The sequence below is a fragment of the Heptranchias perlo genome, unplaced genomic scaffold, assembly GCF_035084215.1.
Source record: "Heptranchias perlo isolate sHepPer1 unplaced genomic scaffold, sHepPer1.hap1 HAP1_SCAFFOLD_392, whole genome shotgun sequence".
Taxonomy (NCBI): Eukaryota; Metazoa; Chordata; class Chondrichthyes; order Hexanchiformes; family Hexanchidae; genus Heptranchias; species Heptranchias perlo.
Window position 1 is genome coordinate 80818 of NW_027139404.1, and position 24293 is coordinate 105110.

The 24293-nt window shown below is 50.4% G+C and overlaps 1 protein-coding gene across 1 annotated transcript in view; it reads left to right on the top strand.

Annotated features, from left to right (window-relative positions):
* Positions 1–4343: 4343 nt before the first annotated feature.
* Positions 4344–24293, top strand: part of LOC137312032 (amine oxidase [flavin-containing] B-like) — a 51974-nt gene continuing 32024 nt past the window's right edge. Inside the window, exons 1-5 of the mRNA XM_067978823.1 lie at positions 4344–4867; positions 9565–9659; positions 20159–20296; positions 21317–21421; positions 23353–23444. Coding sequence (XP_067834924.1) covers positions 4831–4867; positions 9565–9659; positions 20159–20296; positions 21317–21421; positions 23353–23444 — 467 coding nt within the window. The 5' untranslated portion in view covers positions 4344–4830. The remainder of the gene's footprint in view (positions 4868–9564; positions 9660–20158; positions 20297–21316; positions 21422–23352; positions 23445–24293) is intronic.

The following is a 24293-nucleotide window of genomic DNA, read 5'->3' on the forward strand; positions in this document are numbered from 1 at the left end:
GAGATTAGAAAACATTTCTACACACAAAGGGTGGTAGAAGTTTGGAACTCTCTTCCGCAAACGGCAATTGATACTAGCTCAATTGCTAAATTTAAATCTGAGATAGATAGCTTTTTGGCAACCAAAGGTATTAAGGTATATGGAGTTAGATCACAGATCAGCCATGATCTTATCGAATGGCGGAGCAGGCACGAGGGGCTGAATGGCCTACTCCTGTTCCTATGTTCCTATGCTCCTTTCTTTCTGCCTCTCTCTTTTCACCCCTTTCATTTTCTTCCAGCTCTCTCTCACTTTCTCTCTTTTCCCCCTCTCTCTCTCTCTCTTCTACCTCTTTCTCTCCGCCTCCTCTATTTTTCTCTCGCTCTCGGGAATCTCTCTGACTCTGAATCTTTCTTACAGACCAGACTTTCTCCCCTTGTCTCACTGAGTCTCCGCCCCTCCCTCGCTGTCCTGGAGAGAGATACATATTTGCAGCATCTTCATATCACTGTTGAGTCTGTCTGGGCCTAAGGAGTGAATTGATTGCCGGATAAATGGAATGTTTATAAAGCTATTCCTCTGGAAACAAAGCAGTATTTTTTGGGGGGGAAATCAATGACTGGAATCACTCGGCTGTAGTTCACCTGGAACCCAATCTCGCTCCTGCGGTCTCTGTGCACCACACACTACCCCAAGCTGTGCAATCAGCCACCGACAACAACATATATATTGTGCCTTTTATAGCAAAAAATCGACACCGAGCCACATGAGGAGATATTAGCACAGGTGACCAAAAGCTTGGTCAAAGAGGTAGGCTTTAAGGAGGAGAGAGAGGTAGGCGTAAAGGAGGAGAGAGAGGCGGAGAGGTTTAGGGAGGGAATTCCAGAGCTTAGGGACCCAGGCAGCTGAAGGCACGGCCGCCAATGGTGGAGCGATGGAAATCGGGAATGAGCAAGAGGCCAGAATTGGAGGAGCGCAGAGATCTCGGAGGGTCGTAGGGATGGAGGAGGTTACAGAGATAGGGAGGGAGGGTACGAGGCCGTGGAAGGATTTGAACACGAGGATGAGAATTTTAAAATCGAGGCGTTGCTGGCCCATTCAGGAAATGAATGGGCGAGGTCGATACGCTGACCTCCTGTCCACACTTGCTGTGGGCAGTGTGGGTTTCTGCCAGTAAAGAAACACAAGGTGGGAAACGTCTCATCAGGTCTGCCACATGGAATCCCACATCTCACCGTTAGTGGGTACGGTCAGGTAGATACAATGCTTGGTTGGACCGCACTTGGATTACTGTGAACAGCTCCGGTCTCCATGTTGTGGGGGTGGGGAGTGGTGGAGGCACTGGAGAGGGTGCGGAGGAGATTTGCTAGGATGATACCAGAACTGAGAGGTTTTACCCATCAGGAAAGATTGAACGGGCTGGGGCTCTTTTCTCTGGAGGAGAGTACTGATGGGTGACTTGATAGATTATGAAAGGGTTTAAAACGTAGAAACATAGAAAGTAGGAGCAAGAGTAGGCCATTCGGCCCTGCTCCGCCATTCAAAATCATCATGGCTGATCGTCTAACTCAGTACCCTGTTCCCGCTTTTTCCCCATATCCCTTGATCCCTTTAGCATTAAAAAATATATCTATCTCCTTCTTGAATATATCTAATGACTTGGCCTCCACTGCCTTCTGTGGTAGAGAATTCCACAGGTTCACCACCCTCTGAGTGAAGAAATTTCTCATCTCGGTTCTAAATGGCATACCCCGTATCCTGAGACTGTGACCCCTGGTTCTGGACTCCCCAGCCATCGGGAACATCCTCCCTGCATCTAGTCTGTCTCGTCCTGTTAGAATTTTATATGTTTCGATGAGATCACCTCTCATTCTTCTAAACTCTAGTGAATATAGGCCTAGTCGATCCAATCTCTCCTCATACGTCAGTCCTGCCATCCCAGGAATCAGTCTGGTAAACCTTCATTGCACTCCCTCCATGGCAAGGACATCCTTCCTCAGATAAGGAGACCAAAACTGCACACAACACTCCAGATGTGGTCTCACCAAGGATCTGTAGAACTGCAGTAAGACATCCCTGCTCTTGTACTCAAATCCTCTTGCAATGAAGGCCAACATACCATTCGCCTTCCTAGGGTAGGATAGGTTTGATCGGGTAGACGTAGAGAAGATGTTTCCACTTGTGGGGGAGACCAGAACTAGGGATCATAAATATAAGATAGTCGCTAATAAATCCAATAGGGAATTCAGGAGAAACTTCTTTACCCAGAGAGTGGTGAGAATGTGGAACTCGCTCCCACATGGAGAACAGATGTTCGCTGATGATTGCACGGTGTTCAGTTCCATTCGCAACCCCTTAAATAACGAAGCAATCCGAGCCCGCATGCATCAGGACCTGGACAACATCCAGGCTTGGGCTGATAAGTGGCAAGTAACATTCGCGCCAGATAAGTGCCAGGCAATGACCATCTCCAACAAGAGAGAGTCTAACCACCTCCCCTTGACATTCAACGGCATTACCATCGCCGAATCCCCCACCATCAACATCCTGGGGGTCACCATTAACCAGAAACTTAACTGGACCAGCCATATAAATACAATGGCGAGAGACTGGAAAGTACTGCAGTACAAAGGGATCTGGGGGTCCTAGTGCAAGAAAATCAAAAAGTTGGTATGCAGGTGCAGCAGGTGATCAAGAAAGCCAACGGAATGTTGGCTTTTATTGCTAGGGGGATAGAATATAAAAACAAGGAGGTATTGCTGCAGTTATATAAGGTATTGGTGAGACCGCACCTGGAATACTGCATACAGTTTTGGTCTCCATACTTAAGAAAAGACATACTTGCTCTCGAGGCAGTACAAAGAAGGTTCACGCGGTTAATCCCGGGGATGAGGGGGCGGACATATGAGGAGAGGTTGAGTAGATTGGGACTCTACTCATTGGAGTTCAGAAGAATGAGAGGCGATCTTATTGAAACATATAAGATTGTGAGGGGTCTTGATCGGGTGGATGCAGTAAGGATGTTCCCAAAGATGGGTGAAACTAGAACTAGGGGGCATAATCTTAGAATAAGGGGCTGCTCTTTCAAAACTGAGATGAGGAGAAACTTCTTCACTCAGAGGGTGGTAGGTCTGTGGAATTTGCTGCCCCAGGAAGCTGTGGAAGCTACATTAGATAAATTTAAAACAGAAATAGACAGTTTCCTAGAAGTAAAGGGAATTAGGGGTTATGGGGAGCGGGCAGGAAATTGGACATGAAGCTGAGTTCGGATCGGTCAATGCCCTGTGGGTGGCGGAGAGGGCCCAGGGGCTATGTGGCCGGGTCCTGCTCCGACTTCTTGTGTTCTTTAGATTTGTGGTTGGGATCAGATCAGCCATGATCTTATTGAATGGCGGAGCAGGCTCGAGGGGCCGATTGGCCTACTCCTGCTCCAATTTCTTATGTTCTTATGTTCTTAATGGCTACAAGAGCAGGTCAGAGGCTGGGTATTCTGCGGCGAGTGACTCACCTCCTGACTCTCCAAAACCTTTCCACCATCTACAAGGTACAAGTCAGGAGTGTGATGGAATACTCTCCACTTGCCTGGATGAGTGCAGCTCCAACAACACTCAAGAAGCTCGACACCATCCAAGATAAAGTAGCCCGCTTGATTGGCACCCTATCTACCACCCTAAACATTCACTCCCTTCACCACCGGCGCACCGTGGCTGCAGTGTGTACCATCCACAGGATGCACTGCAGCAACTCGCCAAGGCTTCTTCGACAGCACCTCCCAAACCCGCAACCTCTACCACCTAGAAGGACAAGAGCAGCAGGCACATGGGAACAACACCACCTGCACGTTCCCCTCCAAGTCACACACCATCCCGACTTGGAAATATATCGGCCGTTCCTTCATCGTCGCTGGGTCAAAATCCTGGAACTCCCTTCCTAACAGCACTGTGGGAGAACCGTCACCACACGGACTGCAGCGGTTCAAGAAGGCGGCTCACCGCCACCTTCTCAAGGGGCAATTAGGGATGGGCAATAAATGCCGGCCTCGCCAGCGACGCCCACATCCCATTAACAAATAAAAAAAAGTTGAGGCGAATAGCATAGATGCATTTAAGGGGAAGCTCGATAAACACATGAGGGAGAAAGGAATAGAAGGATATTCTGATAGGGTGAGATGAAGTAGGGAGGGAGGAGGCTCGTGTGGAGCATAAACACCGGCATAGACCAGATGGGCCGAACGGCCTGTTTCTGTGCTGTAAATTCTATGCAATGCACAGACTCTGAGCCCTAATCCCGAGGCAGAAAACTGAAGGACTTGCCATTCCACCGCACCTTTCACGACCTCCGGACATCCCCGGAAGCACCAATCTGCGCACAGCAAGATCCCACAGAGCCAGCGAAAGAGGAACAGGCGGATGGCAAGAGAGAAACCGAAAGTAAAACAAAAACGAAACGAACCTGAAAAGACTAAACCAGTCACCCTGCCGAACGCCGAATTGACTTCCAAATCGTTTGACTTTAAATGCGTTGGTAATCTCTTAAATGGAATTCATCCTCACTCAATCATTTATCCCCACTCCCCAAGTGACTGAGGCTCTGAGACCCTCCTTACAAATAACAGCTGGGAGCTAGGCTGCCTCAATGCAGGCTCCCTTTAAGGGATATCTCCTTGTTGAAGTTAGCAGCTGCGTTGTGGGATCAGGAAGATCTAATCCTGCGGGAAGAGCCTGGGTCAGTCCTAGTGAAAGGGACCTGATATTGAAGCGGGGGAAGCTCAGGTTGGGTGGCCCCCAGAGCAAAGTCAGTCCAAGGAATTCCCCCTTTATTTTGCTGTAACGCAGTTTGTGTGTGGGAAAAATGCACGACGTGATAATCCTGGGAGCTGGGATCAGCGGTGAGTTCACAGTCTGGTGTTATTTCTGCAACAAGACAAAGACTTTTACTCCCTGCAGACTTTAGCTGGGTCGGTCCGGTCTAGTTCTGACCTCCCCCCATCACTGCAACCTCAAGCATTGTGCTCTTTTGTCATGTTCAAACCTGCAGATGGCCAGGCCTTGGGCAGCACGGCAGTGATTAAAGGGGAAGGACCTACTTTCCCTTTAAAGCACAGATTTCTTTATTGGCCATGATAATTTCTCTATCACCCGTGCTGTTGCACAGCCCAGAATCAAGACCAAGTGTCGTGTTCAGGTGAAGCAGGGTTAGAGGGCAAGGGAGTATTTTAAGAATTTTTTATTATTCGTTCTCGGGATGTGGGCGTCGCTGGCGAGGCCGGCATTTATTGCCCATCCCTAATTGCCCCTTGAGAAGGTGGTGGTGAGCCGCCTTCTTGAATCGCTGCAGTCCGTGTGGTGAAGGTTCTCCCACAGTGCTGTTAGGAAGGGAGTTCCAGGATTTTGACCCAGCGACGATGAAGGAACGGCCGATATATTTCCAAGTCGGGATGGTGTGTGACTTGGAGGGGAACGTGCAGCTGGTGTTGTCCCCATGTGCCTGCTGCTCTTGTCCTTCTAGGTGGTAGAGGTTGCGGGTTTGGGAGGTGCTGTCGAAGAAGCCTTGGTGAGTTGCTGCAGTGCATTCTGTGGATGGTACACACTGCAGCCACTGTGCGCCGGTGGTGAAGGGAGTGAATGTTTAGGGTGGTGGATGGGGTGCCAATCAAGCGGGCTGCTTTGTCCTGGATGGTGTCGAACTTCTTGAGTGTTGTTGGAGCTGCACTCATCCAGGCAAGTGGAGAGTATTCCATCACACTCCTGACTTGTGCCTTGTAGATGGTGGAAAGGCTTTGGGGAGTCAGGAGATGAGTCACTCGCCGCAGAATACCCAGCCTCTGACCTGCTCTCGTCGCCACAGTATTTATATGGCTGGTCCAGTTAAGTTTCTGGTCAATGGTGACCCCCAGGATGTTGACGGTGGGGAATTCGGCGATGGTAATGCCGTTGAATTCATCTCACTCCCTTTATTAGAATGATTCCAGGGATGAGGGACTTTAGTTACGTGGATAGACTGGAGAAGCTGGGGTTGTTCTCCTTGGAACAGAGAAGGTTGTGAGGAGATTTGATAGAGATATTCAAAATCATGAAGGGTCTCGACAGAGTAGATAGAGAGAAACTTCCCATTGGCGGAAGGGTCAAGAATGAGAGGACATAGATTTAAGGTGATTGGCAAAAGAACCAAAGTTGACATGAGGAAAAACTTTTTTACACAGCGAGTGGTTAGGATCTGGAATGCACTGCCCGAGGGGGTGGTGGAGGCAGATTCAATCATGGCCTTCAAAAGGGAACTGGATAAGTACCTGAAAGGAAGAGATTTGCAGGGCTACGGGGACAGGACGGGGGAGTGGGACTAGCTGGATTGCTCTTGCATCGAGTCGGCACGGACTTAATGGGACGAATGGCCTCCTTCCGTGCTGTAACCTTTTCTATGACTCCCATCTCCCTCCCTCCACTCCCCCTTTGGTGCAAGAGCCTTCAGGCGTCTTGCTGCCTCGATTTTAAAATTCTCACCCTTGTTTTCAAATCCCTCCATGGCCCTCGCCCCCCCTCCTTATCTCTGTAACCTCCTCCAGCCCCTACAACCCTCCGAGTTTCTCCAATTCTGGCCTCTTGCGCATCCCCGATTTCCATCGCTCCACCATTGGCGGCCGTGCCTTCAGCTGCCCGGGACCTAAGCTCTGGAATTCCCTCCCTAAACCTCTCCTCCTCTCTCTCCTCCTTTAAAACCTACCTTTTTGGCCACCTGTCCCAGTATCTCCTTATGTGGCTTGGTGTCAGATGACATTCCTGTGAAGCACTTTGGGATGTTTTTGCTATGTTAAAGGCACTATATAAATGCAAATTGATGTTGTACTCTGGAACTCACTTCGACCTCTCTCTCTCTCTCTGTAAAGCCTATCTCTCCTCCTCCGCTACGGCTCAGTATCTGTACACACGTGATAGCTGCAGATTGTGGTGGTGACCTAGCCAAATGCAGTCTTCACTCTGTGCCAGCAACGGCACACGAACAACCACGAGGTGAGCGGTTTTGGTGGTGACTGCTGAGGGAGGAATATTGGCCCAGGGCACCGGGGAGAACTCCCCCTTGCTCTTCTTCGAAATAGTGGCCGTTGGATCTTTTACGTCCACCTGAGGGGGCCTCAGTTAAACATCTCGGCTGAAAGACGGCACCTCCCGACAGTGCAGCACTCCCTCAGTACTGGACTGGGAGTGTCGGCCTGGACTTTGTGCTCAAGTCGGCCGAGTGGGATTTGAACCCATGACCTTGTGACTCGGAGGCGAGAGAGAGCAATCAATGAGCTAAGGCTGACACACACAAACACATTTTTAAAAAAAATCTGAAATCTTTGTGGAGATTATACAGGGACCGTTGGTGTTGTCATGGATACCATTGCCTGTCGTAATCTGACCTTCCCCAATCTGCTGAGACGCTTAGGCCGAGATCCTGGGCATGTGTTGTGAGCGTTCCCCAGCGTCGCTCGAGTGGGCTGGGGGTGCAGCGGGAGCCGATCTCCTGACTCGCCCAGGATTTCGCAATGGGGTGGGAGGGGGTGGTGGGGAGGTGTTGGTGGGCGGGAGGGGTGGGGTTGGGGGGAGATGTGGGGGTGGGGTGGAGGTACGGTTAGCAGGAGGGGTGGGGGGGAGGGGTGGGCTGAAGGTGTGGTGGGGTTGGGGAAGGGTGAGGTAGTGGGGGGAGGGGGGAGGGTTAGCGGGTGGGGTGAGGTAGTGGGGGTGGGGTGAGCGGGAGGTGGGGGTGGGGTGGGGTGAGCGGGAGGTGGGTGGGGTGAGCGGGAGGTGGGGGAGGGGTGGGGTGAGCGGGAGGTGGGGGAGGGGTGGGGTTAGCGAGAGGCGGGGAGGGGTGGGGGTGGGGTTAGCGGGGGGTGGGGGTGGGGTTAGCGGGAGGCGGGGGTGGGGGTGGGGTTAGCAGGAGGCGGGGGGTGGGGTTCGCGGGAGGCGGGGGAGGGGTGGGGTGGGGCTAGCGGGAGGTGGGGGTGGAGTTAGCGGGAGGTGGGGGTGGGCTGGAGGTGGGGTGAGGTCCACATTATGTCCACCATATGCATCACACAACATTTTTCCCGAACAGTGGCCGTGGGATCTTTTGCGTCCACCTGAGAGGGCAGACGGGGGCCTCGGTTTCACGTCTCATCCATTAACAGAACGGGTTAACCATTTCACCTCTCTCTTTCCATTGTGATTCAGTGCTTCCCTCCTGTCCACATATTACTGGAAAAACCAATCTGATATTTGAGGTAAATTATCCAATTCTCTACATGCAATACCTCAGCGATATCACCTGCGAGTATTTTCTTCCAGTTGTTCTATATTCCTGGCTTTGGTTCTCCTCCCTCCCCACTCAGGCTTCCACCTATTCCTGCCTCAACACACCCAGGGGAGTGAGTTGGCCTCTGTCAGTACCAATCTCTGAGCCTGCGCCCAGACCCTGCCTGACAGCCTCTCCCCCCCCCCAACGGTCCAGCATAATTTGGACAGTCAGCATATGTGGCCAAATCTCACGGACACACCGCTGTCCCACAGTGTGGCAAGCTGGAAGGCCCAGTATCTTTTCAATTGCAACTCACTCTGGTCTCCATATTTTGAAAAAAGGATATAGAGGCACTGGAGAAGGTGCAAAAAAAGATTTACAAGGATGATACCAGAACTGAGAGGTTATAGCTATCAGGAAAGGCTGAATAGGCTGGGGCTCTTTTGAGAAAAGACTGAGGGGGGTGACCTGATAGAGGTCTTTAAAGTTATGAAGGGGTTTGATAGGGTAGATGTGAAGAAGATGTTTTCACTTGTGGGGGAGACCAGGACTAGAGGCCATAAATATAAGATAGTCACCAATAAATCCATTGGGGAATTTCAGGAGAAACTTCTTTACCCAGAGAGTGGTGAGAATGTGGAACTCGCTCCCACAAGGAGTGGTTGAGGCGAATATCATAGATGCGTTTAAGGGGAAGCTGGATCAACACATGAGGGAGAAAGATATAGAAGGTTATTCTAATAGGGTGAGATGAAGTAGGGTGGGAGGAGACTCATGTGGAGCATAAACACCGGCATAGACCAGTTGGGCCGAATGGCCTGTTTCTGTGCTGTAAATTCAATGTAATTCTATGTAATCTGTAATTCCCTTTCAAGGGTGGGCCCCGCAGCAGATGACGAACAATTCCCCCGTCATTCTAAATGGTGCAACGTCCCCATCTGCTGGCAGGCAGGCAGGTCTATAGCAACAGGAAGTCCTCTCCACCTGTTACTGTCATTCCCTAATTGTCTGGCTACAGCAGTTCTTTAGGGAATGGACTTGTTTCCGAAACTGCGGACAACAAAACTACCCCCTCTCCTCCCGAGACAATAATTGCTAACACCCCTAGGAGTCACCCCACCTTTTCTGGAGGGACATGGGGCCTGGTAACTGAGCCCAGGATGAGGAGGGTTGAACCTGGTACCTGGGTCTGTCACTGGGCACTGAACGTAATAACTCAACCCAGTTCCTGTTTAACAAAGACTCTTGTTTTGAATAAATATTTTTTTGATAGAAGTTTAACTATCGCTACGAATAAGATTAGTCCTTGACTTCCAGCTTTCTCCGTTCCAGGTCTGTCGGCTGCTAAACTTCTCAGTGAGATGGGACTCGACGTCCTGGTGCTGGAAGCCAGGGACAGAGTTGGTGGACGCACGCACACTTTGCATGTGAGAACATTGTCTATTTCGTCAGTTTTGTGTTCGTCAAGCTGAGGGGTGTTAGTGCTGGGAAGAGGACTCATCTCAATTTAGGTACTCAGTCCGGGTTAGATACAGAGTAAAGCTCCCTCTACACTGTCCCATCAAACACTCCCAGGGCAGGTACAGCACGGGTTAGATACAGAGTAAAGCTCCCTCTACACTGTCCCATCAAACACTCCCAGGGCAGGTACAGCATGGGTTAGATACAGAGTGAAGCTCCCTCTACACTGTCCCATCAAACACTCCCAGGGCTGGTACAGCACGAGTTAGATACAGAGTAAAGCTCCCTCTACACTGTCCCATCAAACACTCCCAGGGCTGGTACAGCACGGGTTAGATACAGAGTAAAGCTCCCTCTACACTGTCCCATCAAACACTCCCAGGGCAGGTACAGCACGGGTTAGATACAGAGTAAAGCTCCCTCTACACTGTCCCATCAAACACTCCCAGGGCAGGTACAGCACGGGTTAGATACAGAGTGAAGCTCCGTCTACACTGCCCTATCAATGTGCCTCGGCCCCATACCTAGGAGAATGCTCCCTGCTCCCTATTGTGACCTTTTTCGGAGCGAGGGAGCACAGAGCAGCAGCTTTCGACAGAGTCGGGTTTCGACAGAATCTATAATTGGGAATGTGGTGAGTGAGGGGATTCGGTGCAGTAAGGGGTGTGAGGTGCATTTGTTTAGACAGCGGAGAGGAGCGTCCCGAGAGCGGGTCACAGCAACAACAAACCAAACTGCAGTGTGACGTCACAGGGAAGGCAGGTAGGTGGTTGGTGGTGATTATCTCTGCTGTTTTCTTCTTTCTTAGGACTGTGCGCTCAGTAACTTATAGAATAAAACTAAATTTAAAAAAAAAATAACTAAACTTAATTTAATAAATTAAACAAGGCCAGTACTTGGTTCAACCTAAAAATAATTTGATTGGCATTGTCGTAATCAATTAAATAAATAAAACAGTTATGACAGGGCAGGAGATGCAGCTGCAATATGTGGGAGCTGCTGGACAGTTTTGTCCAGGGCGACTACATCTGCGGTAAGTGTCTGCAGCTCGAGGAACTTCGGCTCCGAGTTGAGGGGCTGGAGTCCGAGCTGCAGATATTGCGAGGCATCAGGGAGGGAGAAAGTTACCTGGACACTTTGATCCAGGAGGCAGTCACGCCCCTTAGACTAAATACTGTCGAATTGGCATGTGGACAGGGACAGGAGGGTGTGACTGTGAGTGAGGCAGATACGGGGATCCAGGAGGGAGCGTTGCAGGAGCCTCAGTCCCTGTGATTGTCCAATAGATACGAGGTCCTTGCAGCCCTTGTGGACGAGTGAAGTGACTGCAGGGAGGACGAGCAAACTGGCCACGGCACCGTGGTTCAGGGGGCCATTCAAGTGGGGGGAGTAAGAAGAAATGTGGTTGTTGTAGGTGACAGTATGGTCAGAGGGATAGACACTGTTCTCCGCAGCCAAGAGCGAGAGTCCTGAAGGCTGTGTTGCCTACCCGGTGCCAGGGTTAAGGACATCTCCTCAGGACTGGAGAGAAACTTGGAGTGGGAGGGGGAGGATCCAGTTGTCATGGTCCACGTAGGTACCAACAACATAGGTAGGACTAAGAAAGAGTTTCTGCTGAGGGGGTTTGAGCAGCTAGGGACTAAATTAAAAAGCAGCACCACAAAGGTGATAATCTCCGGATTATTACCTGAGCCACGAGCAAATTGGCACAGGGTAAATCAGATCAGAGAGATGAATGAGTGCCTCAAAGATTGGTGTGGGAGAAGTGGGTTTTGATTCATTGGGCACTGGCATCAGTACTGGGGAAAGAGGGAGCTGTTCCGTTGGGACAGGCTTCACCTGAACCATGCTGGGACCAGTGTTCTGGCAAACCGAATAACTAGGGCGGTAGAGAAGGCTTTAAACTAAATAGAGGGGGGGAGGGCTCAGGTGGGGCGAAGTTTAGATTGATAAAGAGAAAAGACAAGGAAGTAGTACAGGAAAGTGATTGGGTTAATGATAGACAGAGTGTGTCAGGAAGGGACAGAGCGTACAAACATAAGAGTGCACTAGCAAATGGGGCCGGGGTAGGAAAGAATGGTAAAAAGACAAAATGAAAGGTTCTTTATCTGAATGCGCGCAGCATTCGTAATAAGATAGATGAATTGACGGCACAAATAGAAACAAATGGGAATGATCTCGTGGCCATTACAGAGACGTGGTTGCAAGGTGACCAAGGTTGGGAGCTAAATATTCAGGGTTATTTAACATTTCGGAAGGATAGGAGAAAAGGTAAAGTTGGTGGGGTAGCTCTGTTAATAAAGGATGAAATTGGTATAATAGTGAGAAATGATCTGGGCTCAGAAGATCAAGATGTCAAATCAATTTGGGTGGAGGTAAGAAATAGCAAGGGAAAGAAATCACTGGTGGGAGTAGTATATCGGCCCCCGAACAGTAGCTACACTGTAGGGCAAAATATAAATCAGGAAATAAGGGGGCTTGTAAAAAAGGTAATGCAATAATCATGGGCGATTTTAACTTTCACATCGATTGGACAAATCAAATTGGCAAAAACAGCCCTGAGGAGGAGTTCATAGAGTGTATTAGGGACTGTTTCTTAGACCAATATGTCGGGGAACCAACCAGGGAACAGGCCATTTTGGATCTGGTAATGGGTAACGAGACAGGATTAATTAATGATCTCAAAGTAAAGGATCCCTTGGGAAGCAGTGATCATAACATGATAGAATTTCACATCCAGTTTGAGAGCGAGGATCTTGGGTCTGAAACTACTGTATTAAACTTAAATAAGGGCAATTATAAAGGAATGAGGGTGGAATTGGCTAAAGTGGACTGGGTAAACAGATTAGATGGTACGATGGTGGATAAACAGTGGCAAACATTTAAAAAGATATTTTATGACTCGCAACAAAAATAGATCCCTGTGAGGAGGAAAGACTCCACAAAAAGGGTGAACCAACTAAGGAAGTCAAGGATGGTATCCGGTTAAAAGAAAAAGCATACAACATGGCAAAGATTACTGGTAAGCCCGAAGATCGGGAAAACTTTAAAAACCAGCAAAGGATGACTAAAAGAATAATAAAGAGGGAGAAAATAAATTATGAGAGTAAACTAGCAAGAAATATAAAAACTGACAGTAAAAGCTTCTACAAGTATATAAAAAGGAAGAGGGTAGCTAAAGTAAACATTGGTCCCTTAGAGGATGAGACTGGGGAAATAATAATGGAAAACAAGGAAATGGCAGAGGAAGTGAACAGATATTTTGTATCTGTCTTCACAGTAGAAGACACTAATAATATACCAATAATAGTAGATAATCAAGGGACAAAAGGGGAGGGAGGAACTAAAAACTATCACTAGAGAAAAAGTACTGGGTAAACTAATGGGTCTAAAGGCTAACAATTCCCCTGGACCTGATGGCTTGCATCCGAGGGTCTAAAAGGAGGTGGCTACAGAGATAGTGGATGCATTGATTGTAATCTTCCAGAATTCACTAGATTCTGGAAAGTCCCAGCGGATTGGAAAACTGCAAACGTAACACCCCTATTCAAGAAGGGAGTGATGTGATAGAGTAGTGTTGGCAGTGCAGAAGGAGATGTGGGGTGGGGGCAGTGATGTGGCAGACGGAGTGTCGGGGAATGAGTAAGTGTACTCACTTCGGCTGACCTACTTAGGTCATTGCAGCGCCTCCTACACTGTATGCAGGTGGGCGATATGTTGGTGGTGCTGGTGACCTCCTCTGCCACTTCGAGCCAGGCCTCCCTGGCGGCAGAGGCAGGCCACTTCCTCCCGTCTGCCAGGGAGAAGATCTCTGACCTCCCCCTCCTCCTCACCCCATCTCGTGGGACCTGGAGTGAGGCATCATTAAACCTGGGAGCAGCCTTCCCCCTGGGCTGCTCCATGCTGTAATTGTGGCTCCTTTCTGCAGCATCAGTCAGTGGAGGACTGCCCCTTTAAATAGGGCTCCTCCAGCTGACAGCCCATGCTGTGGGTGTGCAGTCCGCCCGCTGCGCAGCTTTCCAGCACGAAGCCAAGGTAAGTGGCTTCAATTAGGCTGCGATCGCGTGCAGGGCTCCGCGAATTCACTGGGCGCGTTACCCACGTGCCCAGTCGACCCCCCGCTGCCAACCCGCCTCCGTCCTAAAATCGGGCCCAAAGTGTCTGCAAAGGGATATTGACAGGTTAAGCGAATGGGCAAAAATTTGGCCGATGGAATATAATGTGGGAAAATGTGAAGTCATCCACTTTGGGAGGAAAAATAAAAAAGCAAAATATTATTTGAATGGAGAAATACTACAAAATGCTGTGGTACAGAGGGATCTGGGTGTCCTCGTACATGAAACACAGAAAGTCAACATACAGGTGCAGCAGGTAATCTGGAAGGCAAACGGAATATTGGCCTTTATTTCTAGGGGGATGGAGTATAAAAGCAGGGAAGTCATGCTACAACTGTACAGGGTGCTGGTGAGACCACACCTGGAGTACTGCGTACAGTTCTGGTGCCCTTATTTATGGAAGGACATACTTGCATTGGAGGCAGTTCAGAGAAGGTTCACTAGGTTGATTCCGGGTATGGAAGGGTTGTCTTATGAGGAAAGATTGAACAGGTTGGGTCTATACTCATTGGAGTTTAGAAGAATGAGAGGAGATCTTATTGAAACATACAAGCATCCAGCAGAGGCGATAGCCGAGCCGAGCGGAGGGAGCGTCCGATAAAAGGCGGGATTTCAGAGCGCTGAGAGGAGCCGAGCGGAGGGAGCGTCCGATAAAAGGCGGGATTTCAGAGCGCTGAGAGGAGCCGAGCGGAGGGAGCGTCCGATAAAAGGCGGGATTTCAGAGCGCTGAGAACAGCTGAGCGGAGCGGAGGGAGCGTCCGATAAAAGGCAGGATTTCAGAGCGCTGAGTACAGCTGAGAGGAGCCGAGCGGAGGGAGCGTCCGATAAAAGGCGGGATTTCAGAGCGCTGAGAACAGCTGAGAGGAGCCGAGCGGAGCGGAGGGAGCGTCCGATAAAAGGCGGGATTTCAGAGCGCTGAGAGGAGCCGAGCGGAGGGAGCGTCCGATAAAAGGCGGGATTTCAGAGCGCTGAGAGGAGCCGAGCCGAGCGGAGGGAGCGTCCGATAAAAGGCGGGATTTCAGAGCGCTGAGAACAGCTGAGAGGAGCCGAGCCGAGCGGAGGGAGCGTCCGATAAAAGGCGGGATTTCAGAGCGCTGAGAACAGCTGAGAGGAGCCGAGCCGAGCCGAGCTGCGACCGAGTTCGAAGTGACGTCAGGAATCAGATCGGGACGCGACACAGGGGAGGCACCTGATTGGTGAGTAGGTTCAGGTGAGTATTTCTACTTATCGACAGTAACTGAAGTAAAAGGAAAGGGAAGGTCTGCAGGTCTTATAGGAAGTAGCGTTTATTTTTTAGTGAATCAAGGTCCCTAGTGTAGTTAACATTCTCTAAATTGAGAACAATTTAAAGGAGTAAACTCCTTAAAGGGAGTGGTAAGTAGTTTTTCTTTCCTTTTTTTTCTCTTGACATTGCAGTTGTTGTTAAGCTAACTTAAGGGTTAAGTCATGGCAGGAGATCCCAGAGCCGTGTCATGTTCCTCTTGTGAGATGTGGGAATTCAGGGCTCCTTCCTGTATCCCTGATTCCTTCACCTGCGGGAAGTGTGTCCAGCTGCAGCTATTGTTTGACCGCTTGACGGCTCTGGAGCTGCGGATGGACTCACTTTGGAGCATCCGCGATGCTGAGAAAGTCGTGGAATGCACGTTCAGTGAGTTGGTCACACCGCAGATAAAAATTACTGAGGGAGATAGTGAATGGGTGACCAACAGACAGAGGAAGAGTAGGAAGGCAGTGCAGGGGTCCCCTGCGGTCATCTCCCTCCAAAACAGGTATACCGTTTTGGATACTGTTGGGGGAGATGGCTCACCAGGGGAAGGTGGCAGTGGCCAGGTTCATGGCACCGTGGCTGGCTCTACTGCACAGGAGGGCAGGAAAAAGAGTGGCAGAGCTATAGTGATAGGGGACTCGATTGTAAGGGGAATAGACAGGCGTTTCTGCGGACGCAACCGAGACTCCAGGATGGTATGTTGCCTCCCTGGTGCAAGGGTCAAGGATGTCTCGGAGCGGCTGCAGGACATTCTGGAGGGGGAGGGTGAACAGCCAGTTGTCGTGGTGCATATAGGTACCAACGATATAGGTAAAAAACAGGATGAGGTCCTACAAGCTGAATTTAGGGAGTTAGGAGTTAAACTAAAGAGTAGGACCTCAAAGGTAGTAATCTCAGGATTGCTACCAGTGCCACGGGCAAGTCAGAGTAGGAATGACAGGATAGCTAAGATGAATACGTGGCTTGAGAGATGGTGCAAGAGGGAGGGATTCAAATTCCTGGGACATTGGAACCGGTTCTGGGGGAGGTGGGACCAGTACAAATTGGACGGTCTGCATCTGGGCAGGACTGGAACCAATGTCCTAGGGGGAGTGTTTGCTAGTGCTGTTGGGGAGGGTTTAAACTAATGTGGCAAGGGGATGGGAACCGATGCAGGAAGTCAGTGGGAAATAAAATGGTGACAGAAACAAAAGGCAGTAAGGGAGAGTGTACAGAACATGACCGGACAGATGGTCTGAGAAAGCAGGGCAAAGACCAAGGGAAGTCTAGATTAAACTGCATTTATTTCAATCCAAGAAGTCTGATGGGCAAGGCAGATGAACTCAGGGCATGGATGGGTACATGGGACTGGGATGTTATAGCTATTACTGAAACATGGATAAGGGAGGGGCAGGACTGGCAGCTCAATGTTCCAGGGTACAGATGCTATAGGAAAGATAGAGCAGGAGGTAAGAGAGGAGGGGGAGTTGCGTTCTTGATTAGGGAGAACATCACGGCAGTAGTGAGAGGGGATATATCCGAGGGTTCGCCCACTAAGTCTATATGGGTAGAACTGAAAAATAAGAAGGGAGAGATCACTTTGATAGGATTGTACTACAGACCCCCAAATAGTCAACGGGAAATTGAGGAGCAAATATGTAAGGAGATTACAGACAGCTGCAAGAAAAATAGGGTGGTAATAGTAGGGGACTTTAACTTTCCCAACATTGACTGGGACAGCCATAGCATTAGGGGCTTGGATGGAGAGAAATTTGTTGAGTGTATTCAGGAGGAATTTCTCATTCAGTATGTGGATGGCCCGACTAGAGAGGGGGCAAAACTTGACCTCCTCTTGGGAAATAAGGAAGGGCAGGTGACAGAAGTGTTGGTGAGGGATCACTTTGGGACCAGTGATCATAATTCCATTAGTTTTAAGATAGCTATGGAGAAGGATAGGTCTGGCCCAAAAGTTAAAATTCTAAATTGGGGAAAGGCCAATTTTGATGGTATTAGACAGGAACTTTCAGAAGTTGATTGGGAGAGTCTGTTGGCAGGCAACGGGACGTCTGGTAAGTGGGAGGCTTTCAAAAGTGTGTTAACCAGGGTTCAGGGTAAGCACATTCCTTATAAAGTGAAGGGCAAGGCTGGTAGAAGTAGGGAACCTTGGATGACTCGGGAGATTGAGGCACTAGTCAAAAAGAAGAAGGAGGCATATGACATGCATAGGCAGCTGGGATCAAGTGGATCCCTTGAAGAGTATAGAGATTGCCGGAGTAGAGTTAAGAGAGAAATCAGGAGGGCAAAAAGGGGATATGAGATTGCTTTGGCAGATCAGGCAAAGGTGAATCCAAAGAGCTTCTACAAATACATAAAGGGCAAAAGGGTAACCAGGGAGAGAGTAGGGCCTCTTAAGGATCAACAAGGTCATCTATGTGCGGAACCACAAGAAATGGGTGAGATCCTGAATGAATATTTCACATCGGTATTTACGGTTGAGAAAAGCATGGATGTTAGGGAACTTGGGGAAATAAATAGTGATGTCTTGAGGAGTGTACATATTACAGAGAGGGAGGTGCTGGAAGTCTTAACGCGCATCAAGGTAGATAAATCTCCGGGACCTGATGAAATGTATCCCAGGACGTTATGGGAGGTTAGGGAGGAAATTGCGGGTCCCCTAGCAGAGATATTTGAATCATCCACCGCTACAGGTGAGGTGCCTGAAGACTGGAGGGTAGCAAATGTTGTGCCTTTGTTTAAGAAGGGCGGCAGGGAAAAGCCTGGGAACTACAGACCAGTGAGCCTGACATCTGTAGTGGGTAAGTTGTTAGAGGGTATTCTGAGGGACAGGATCTACAGGCATTTGGAGAGGCAGGGACTGATTAGGAACAGTCAGCATGGTTTTGTGAGAGGAAAATCATGTCTCACGAATTTGATTGAGTTTTTTGAAGGGGTAACCAAGAAGATAGATGAGGGCTGTGCAGTAGACGTGGTCTACATGGACTTCAGCAAAGCATTTGACAAGGTACCGCATGGTAGGTTGTTACATAAGGTTAAATCTCATGGGATCCAAGGTGAGGTAGCCAATTGGATACAAAATTGGCTTGATGACAGAAGACAGAGGGTGGTTGTAGAGGGTTGTTTTTCAAACTGGATGCCTGTGTCCAGCGGTGTGCCTCAGGGATCGGTGCTGGGTCTGCTGTTATTTGTTATTTATATTAATGATTTGGATGAGAATTTAGGAGGCATGGTTAGTAAGTTTGCAGATGACACCAAGATTGGTGGCATTGTGGACAGTGAAGAAGGTTATCTAGGATTGCAACGGGATCTTGATCAATTGGGCCAGTGGGCCGATGAATGGCAGATGGAGTTTAATTTAGATAAATGTGAGGTGATGCATTTTGGAAGATCGAATCGGGCCAGGACCTACTCCGTTAATGGTAGGGCGTTGGGGAGAGTTATAGAACAAAGAGATCTAGGAGTACAGGTTCATAGCTCCTTGAAAGTGGAGTCACAGGTGGATGGGGTGGTGAAGAAGGCATTCGGCATGCTTGGTTTCATTGGTCAGAACATTGAATGCAGGAGTTGGGATGTCTTGTTGAAGTTGTACAGGGCATTGGTGAGGCCACACTTGGAGTACTGTGTACAGTTCTGGTCACCCTATTATAGAAAGGATATTATTAAACTAGAAAGAGTGCAGAAAAGATTTACTAGGATGCTACCGGGACTTGATGGTTTGACTTATAGAGAGAGGTTAGACAGACTGGGACTTTTTTCCCTGGAGAGTAGGAGGTTAAGGGGTGATCTTATAGAAGTCTATAAAATAATGAGGGGCATAGATAAGGTCGATAGTCAAAATCTTTTCCCAAAGGTAGGGGAGTCTATAACGAGGGGGCATAGATTTAAGGTGAGAGGGGAGAGATACAAAAGGGTCCAGAGGGGCAATTTTTTCACTCAAAGGGTGGTGAGTGTCTGGAACGAGCTGCCAGAGGCAGTAGTAGAGGCGGGTACAATTTTGTCTTTTAAAAAGCATTTGGACAGTTACATGGGTAAGATGGGTATAGAGGGATATGGGCCAAGTGCAGGCAATTGGGACTAGCTTAGTGGTATAAACTGGGCGACATGGACATGTTGGGCCGAAGGGCCTGTTTCCATGTTGTAACTTCTATGATTCTATTCTATGATTCTGAGGGGACTCGATAGGGTAGATGCTGAGAGGATGTTACCCCTCATGGGGGAATCTAAAACTAGGGGGGCATAGTCTCAGAATAAGGGGTCGCCCGTTTAAGACGGAAATGAGGAGGAATTTCTTCTCCCAGAGGGTCGTGAATCTTTGGAATTCTTTACCCCAAAAAGCTGTGGAGGCTGAGTCATTGAATACATTCAAGGCTGAGTTAGACAAATTTTTGATCAGCGAGGAGGTCGAAGGATATGAGGAAAAGGTGGGAAAGTGGAGTTGAGGTCAAAATCAGATCAGCCATGATCTCATTGAATGGCAGAGCAGGCTCGAGGGGCCGAATGGCCTACTCCTGCTCCTATCTCTTGTGGCTCTTATGGTCTTTTCTATTTGCACATATGCTATTTAGAAGAGCAGGTGAATTCTCCCCGGTGTTCTGGTCAATATTTATTGGTCAACCAACAGCTAAAAACAGATTATCTTGTCTCTAATCTCAATTGCTCTGGGAGCATGCTGTGCGCAAATCTATCTATCTCTTTCTTTCTCTCTCTCTTTCTCTTTCTCTATCTTTTTAACTCCTTCTCTCTTTCTCTCTCTCGCTCTTTCGCTCTTTCTCTCACTTTCTTTTTCTTTCTCTCTCTTTCTCTTTCTCTCCTTTCTCCTTTCTCTCTTTCTCTTTCTGTTTCTGTCAATCTTTCTTTCTTTCTTACTTTCTCTCTCTCTTTCTCTGTTTCTCTCTCTCTTTCTCTGCTGGGAACAGGCTGCGCCCTGTCTCAGTGTAAATGGGGAAGGTGGGTTGGGGGGGGGGTGGGGGCTGACGTCTCAGGCTGTTGTCCCTCTCTCCTCTGTCCTGCTGCTGGCTCTTCTGCAGCCCACCTGCCTGGCGCCCTCTCGTGACCTTTCTCGTGTGTGTGCCGTTCACTCTGGCAGGACCCGCGATTCGGGTACACGGACGTCGGAGGCGCCTACGTGGGGCCCACGCAAAACCGCATCCTGCGAATGGCCAAGGACTTGGGGGTGGACACGTACCTGGTCGATGATTCGCAATACTGCCTGACTGAGATCCAGGTAAATGGGGCGGGGTGGTTGGTAGAGACTGAATGGCGGGGCCAGTGACAGGACCTCAATACCAACAGTAACCCACCTCACTCACAGGAGTGTTCAGCAAGACCCTGGGTGCCCAGACAGTGACTCTGAGATGCACTTGGTAGCCCCAATGGTTAAAATCCACTTACTAACACAAGGTCCCTGGCACAGACCCAGTGATAAATGGAAGTGGTCCTAAATCCAGTCTGAAGATTCCCTCGTTCCCCGTTTGTTCCAAATGAACTCCACGTATCCCTCGTGACATTAACAGCTGTACAGGAAATGCCTCATTGCTTCAATGGGAATTGTTTTCTTGTTGTGTTATTTTAAAAACAATCTTTAACTTCTAATCGTTTAAAGAGACACTCTTTTCCCCTCCGACCGCGCACACAACTGGAAGGTACCATTGCTTGCCCATGACGATTTCTGGCCCTGACCCCAGTGTATGTGCCTGGAAGGTGGGGGTAAATAGTGACCCAGGGTTCCCGCTCCTGGTCGTACCCGTTGCCGTTTGCTGGAAAGTGTATCCGGTTTGGCTGCGGCCAGGATCGGGCCGGGCTGTGATGGCTCCCACAGGCGAATAGCCTGTCCCCGCGCTCACCGTCTAGGCTCGCGGCCGGTTGGAGGGGAGGCGCGGCTGGCGCCCTGTGGAGTTATTGGGCCTGCAAAAGTTACTGAGCCTACGTTGCCCCGCGGTGGCTTCCCTCTCGTAGAATCGTGGAACGGTTACAGCACGGAAGGAGGCCGTTCGGCCCATCGGGTCCGCGCCGGCTCGATGCAAGAGCAATCCGGCTAGTCCCACGCCTCCCGCCCTTTTCCCCGTAGCCCTGCAAACTTTTTCCTTTCAAGCACTAATCCAGTTCCCCCTTTCGAAGGCCATGATTGAACCTGCCTCCACCACTCCCCTCGGGCAGTGAATTCCAGATCCCAACCTGAAGGCCGCGCAGAAACGACGCGCCCAAAGAGAGCGGCTTTGTTCTAACCTGACCCTTGACCTTTCAGGGGTCGGTGCGGAGGTTCGTTGGCGTGATTCCGCCCATTTACAATCCGATCGGCCTCTTGGACCTCAACAACGCCATCCGTACCGTCGACAAGATGGCAGCTGAGGTGCGTATCAGCCCGCGGAGCATTTAGTCGCCCTTCTAACGGAGGCTCGTGGGGAAGATCTGAGTCTAAAATGGACGTGTTGCGTTTCGATTTGGGGGCGAGCAGCGTGTCCTGGACTAGGAGCCGCAGTCCCTGCAGAAAACATTTACATAAGAACAGTCCGGAACTGACCACTGACTCGGACCCCCTCCCCCACATGAGCATGTCAAACCCAGGAGTTAAGGATTCAGTCCTCTCCAGTTGGCCGTTAGTTCAGGCGTCATCTTCGCTTGAACTGTCGCCCTCCCTACTACAGGGTCCGGAGTTCATGCTTTTACGGTACTCGCATAAGAGAAACATCTCCAGACTCCGCCCTTGTCCCGGGCTATACTGGTCTGGCTCGGTTCAGCGGACATCGGCTCTGAGCCGCTCTCTTCCATCCGCTGTTTGGCCCCTAAACTCGCCCGTCGACAAATTTATTAAACTGAGTCCGTTGGGTGCAGAATAGCACGGAGATGTAGGTGTGTAGTAGGTTAATTACTGCAGTAATCCCGTACAGGATAGCGCATTGATATGGTAAACAGTAACTACACCCCACACGCCCGCCACAAGCGCGCACACATACACACGTACATACATGCCACACACACACACCACACGTGCACACACAAACCACAGCACACACAAACCACAACACACGCACACACACAAACCCCGCGCGCGCATGCACAAACCACACACACACCGCGCGCGCGCACCACACACACACCACACGTACATACGTGCCGCAAACACACAAACCATACGCGCACACGTACATACGTGCCACAAACACACACCACACGTACACACGCGCGCACGCACATGCGTGCCACAAACACACGTGCATGCGCGCGCACGTACATACGTGCCACAAACACGTGCGCGCACGTACATACGTGCCACAAACACACGTGCATGCGCGCGCACATACATACGTGCCACAAACACGCGCGCTCACGTACATACGTGCCACAAACACGCGCGCGCACGTACATACGTGCCACAAACACGCGCGCGCACGTACATACGTGCCACAAACACGCGCGCTCACGTACATACGTGCCACAAACACGCGCGCGCACGTACATACGTGCCACAAACACGCGCGCGCACGTACATACGTGCCACAAACACGCGCGCGCACGTACATACGTGCCACAAACACGCGCGCACACACAATAATAGCACACACAATGTTAGAAGGGAAAAAGAGAAAATAGCAGTCTGTGATCGTGAATGTCTCTCAGAAATTAATATTTAATAAGGGGGTGATTCAAATATATTGAAACGGTTGCTGAACGGCGAACGGTGGTGGACTTGGGGGGTTTGCGGAAGGTGAAACCCACCCCCCGCCCCCCCCAACCCGAACAACTGCTCAAACTGCACGGAATAATCCAGAGAACGTGAGTTCAAATCCCACCCTGGGCGGTTTGAGAATTTGAATTCAGTTTAAAAAAAAATATCTGGAAATGAAAATCTGGTCTCAGTAAAAGTGACGGTGAAGCTGTCGGATTGTCGTTAAAAACCCAACTGGTTCGCTGATGCCCCTTTAGGGAAGGAAACCTGCCGTCCTTACCCGGTCTGGGCCTGTATGTGACTCCAGTCCCTGCCCAATGCGATTGACTCTTTAACTGCCCTCTGAAGTTAGGTTGCATGAACTTTTAATCTCTTTTTAAATTAATTTAAATGTTTGTACCGAAACCGTTACCAGCAGATCATGAAGAAGGCAGCTCACCACCACCATCTTCTCGGGGCAACTAGGGATGGGCGTTAAATGTCGGCCTTGCCGGTGATGTCCTGGGAAGGAATTAAAAAGATCAGGGAACCTTTACACTGCTGGACGGGAGTGGAATCAGCCAGAGGTCCCTCCGCTGGTTGCTGAGAAGGAAATGTGTCTTCTTGTGTTGCAGGTCCCTCGAGCAGCTCCCTGGAAACACCCCAGTGCCAAACAGTTGGACTCCATGACTGCCAAGGAATTCATTGAGCGGATGGTGTGGGCTGAGTACGGGATATTTGCTGCTCAATTACTCTCTCTGGGATTGACAGCCCAGAGTCCAAACGGGAAAATCCAAATGAAAATCCCACCGGAAAATTCTTATCAACGGGGTCTCTGATTCTGTCTCCTCTCGTTCCATGGTCTGTCTCTCCGTTATCCGGTTCTGTGGGGGTCGGTCCGTCTGTCTGTCCGTCTATCGATCTGTCTAACCCTGTCTCCCTGTTTTCCTGCTTCATTAGGGTATCTCTCTCTCTCTTACCCTGTTCTACGCTCTCTCCTGCTCTCTCGCGCTGTCGCATGCTCTCCCGTGCTCTCCCGCTCTTTCGACTACCCTATTCTATGGGGTCTCTCGCTCGCGCTCCCTCTCCCTCCCTCCCTCCCTCCCTCCCTCGCGCGCTCCCTCTCCCTCCCTCCCTCGCGTGCTCCCGCTCCCTCCCTCCCTCGCGCGCTCCCGCTCCCTCCCTCCCTCGCGCGCTCCCGCTCCCTCCCTCCCTCGCGCGCTCCCTCTCCCTCCCTCCCTCGCGCGCTCCCGCTCCCTCCCGCCCTCGCGCGCTCCCTCTCCCTCCCTCCCTCGCGCGCTCCCTCTCCCTCCCTCCCTGGCGCGCTCCCTCTCCCTCCCTCCCTGGCGCGCTCCCTCTCCCTCCCTCCCTCGCGCGCTCCCTCTCCCTCCCTCCCTCGCGCGCTCCCTCTCCCTCCCTCCCTGGCGCGCTCCCTCTCCCTCCCGCCCTCGCGCGCTCCCTCTCCCTCCCTCCCTGGCGCGCTCCCTCTCCCTCCCGCCCTCGCGCGCTCCCTCTCCCTCCCTCCCTGGCGCGCTCCCTCTCCCTCCCTCCCTGGCGCGCTCCCTCTCCCTCCCTC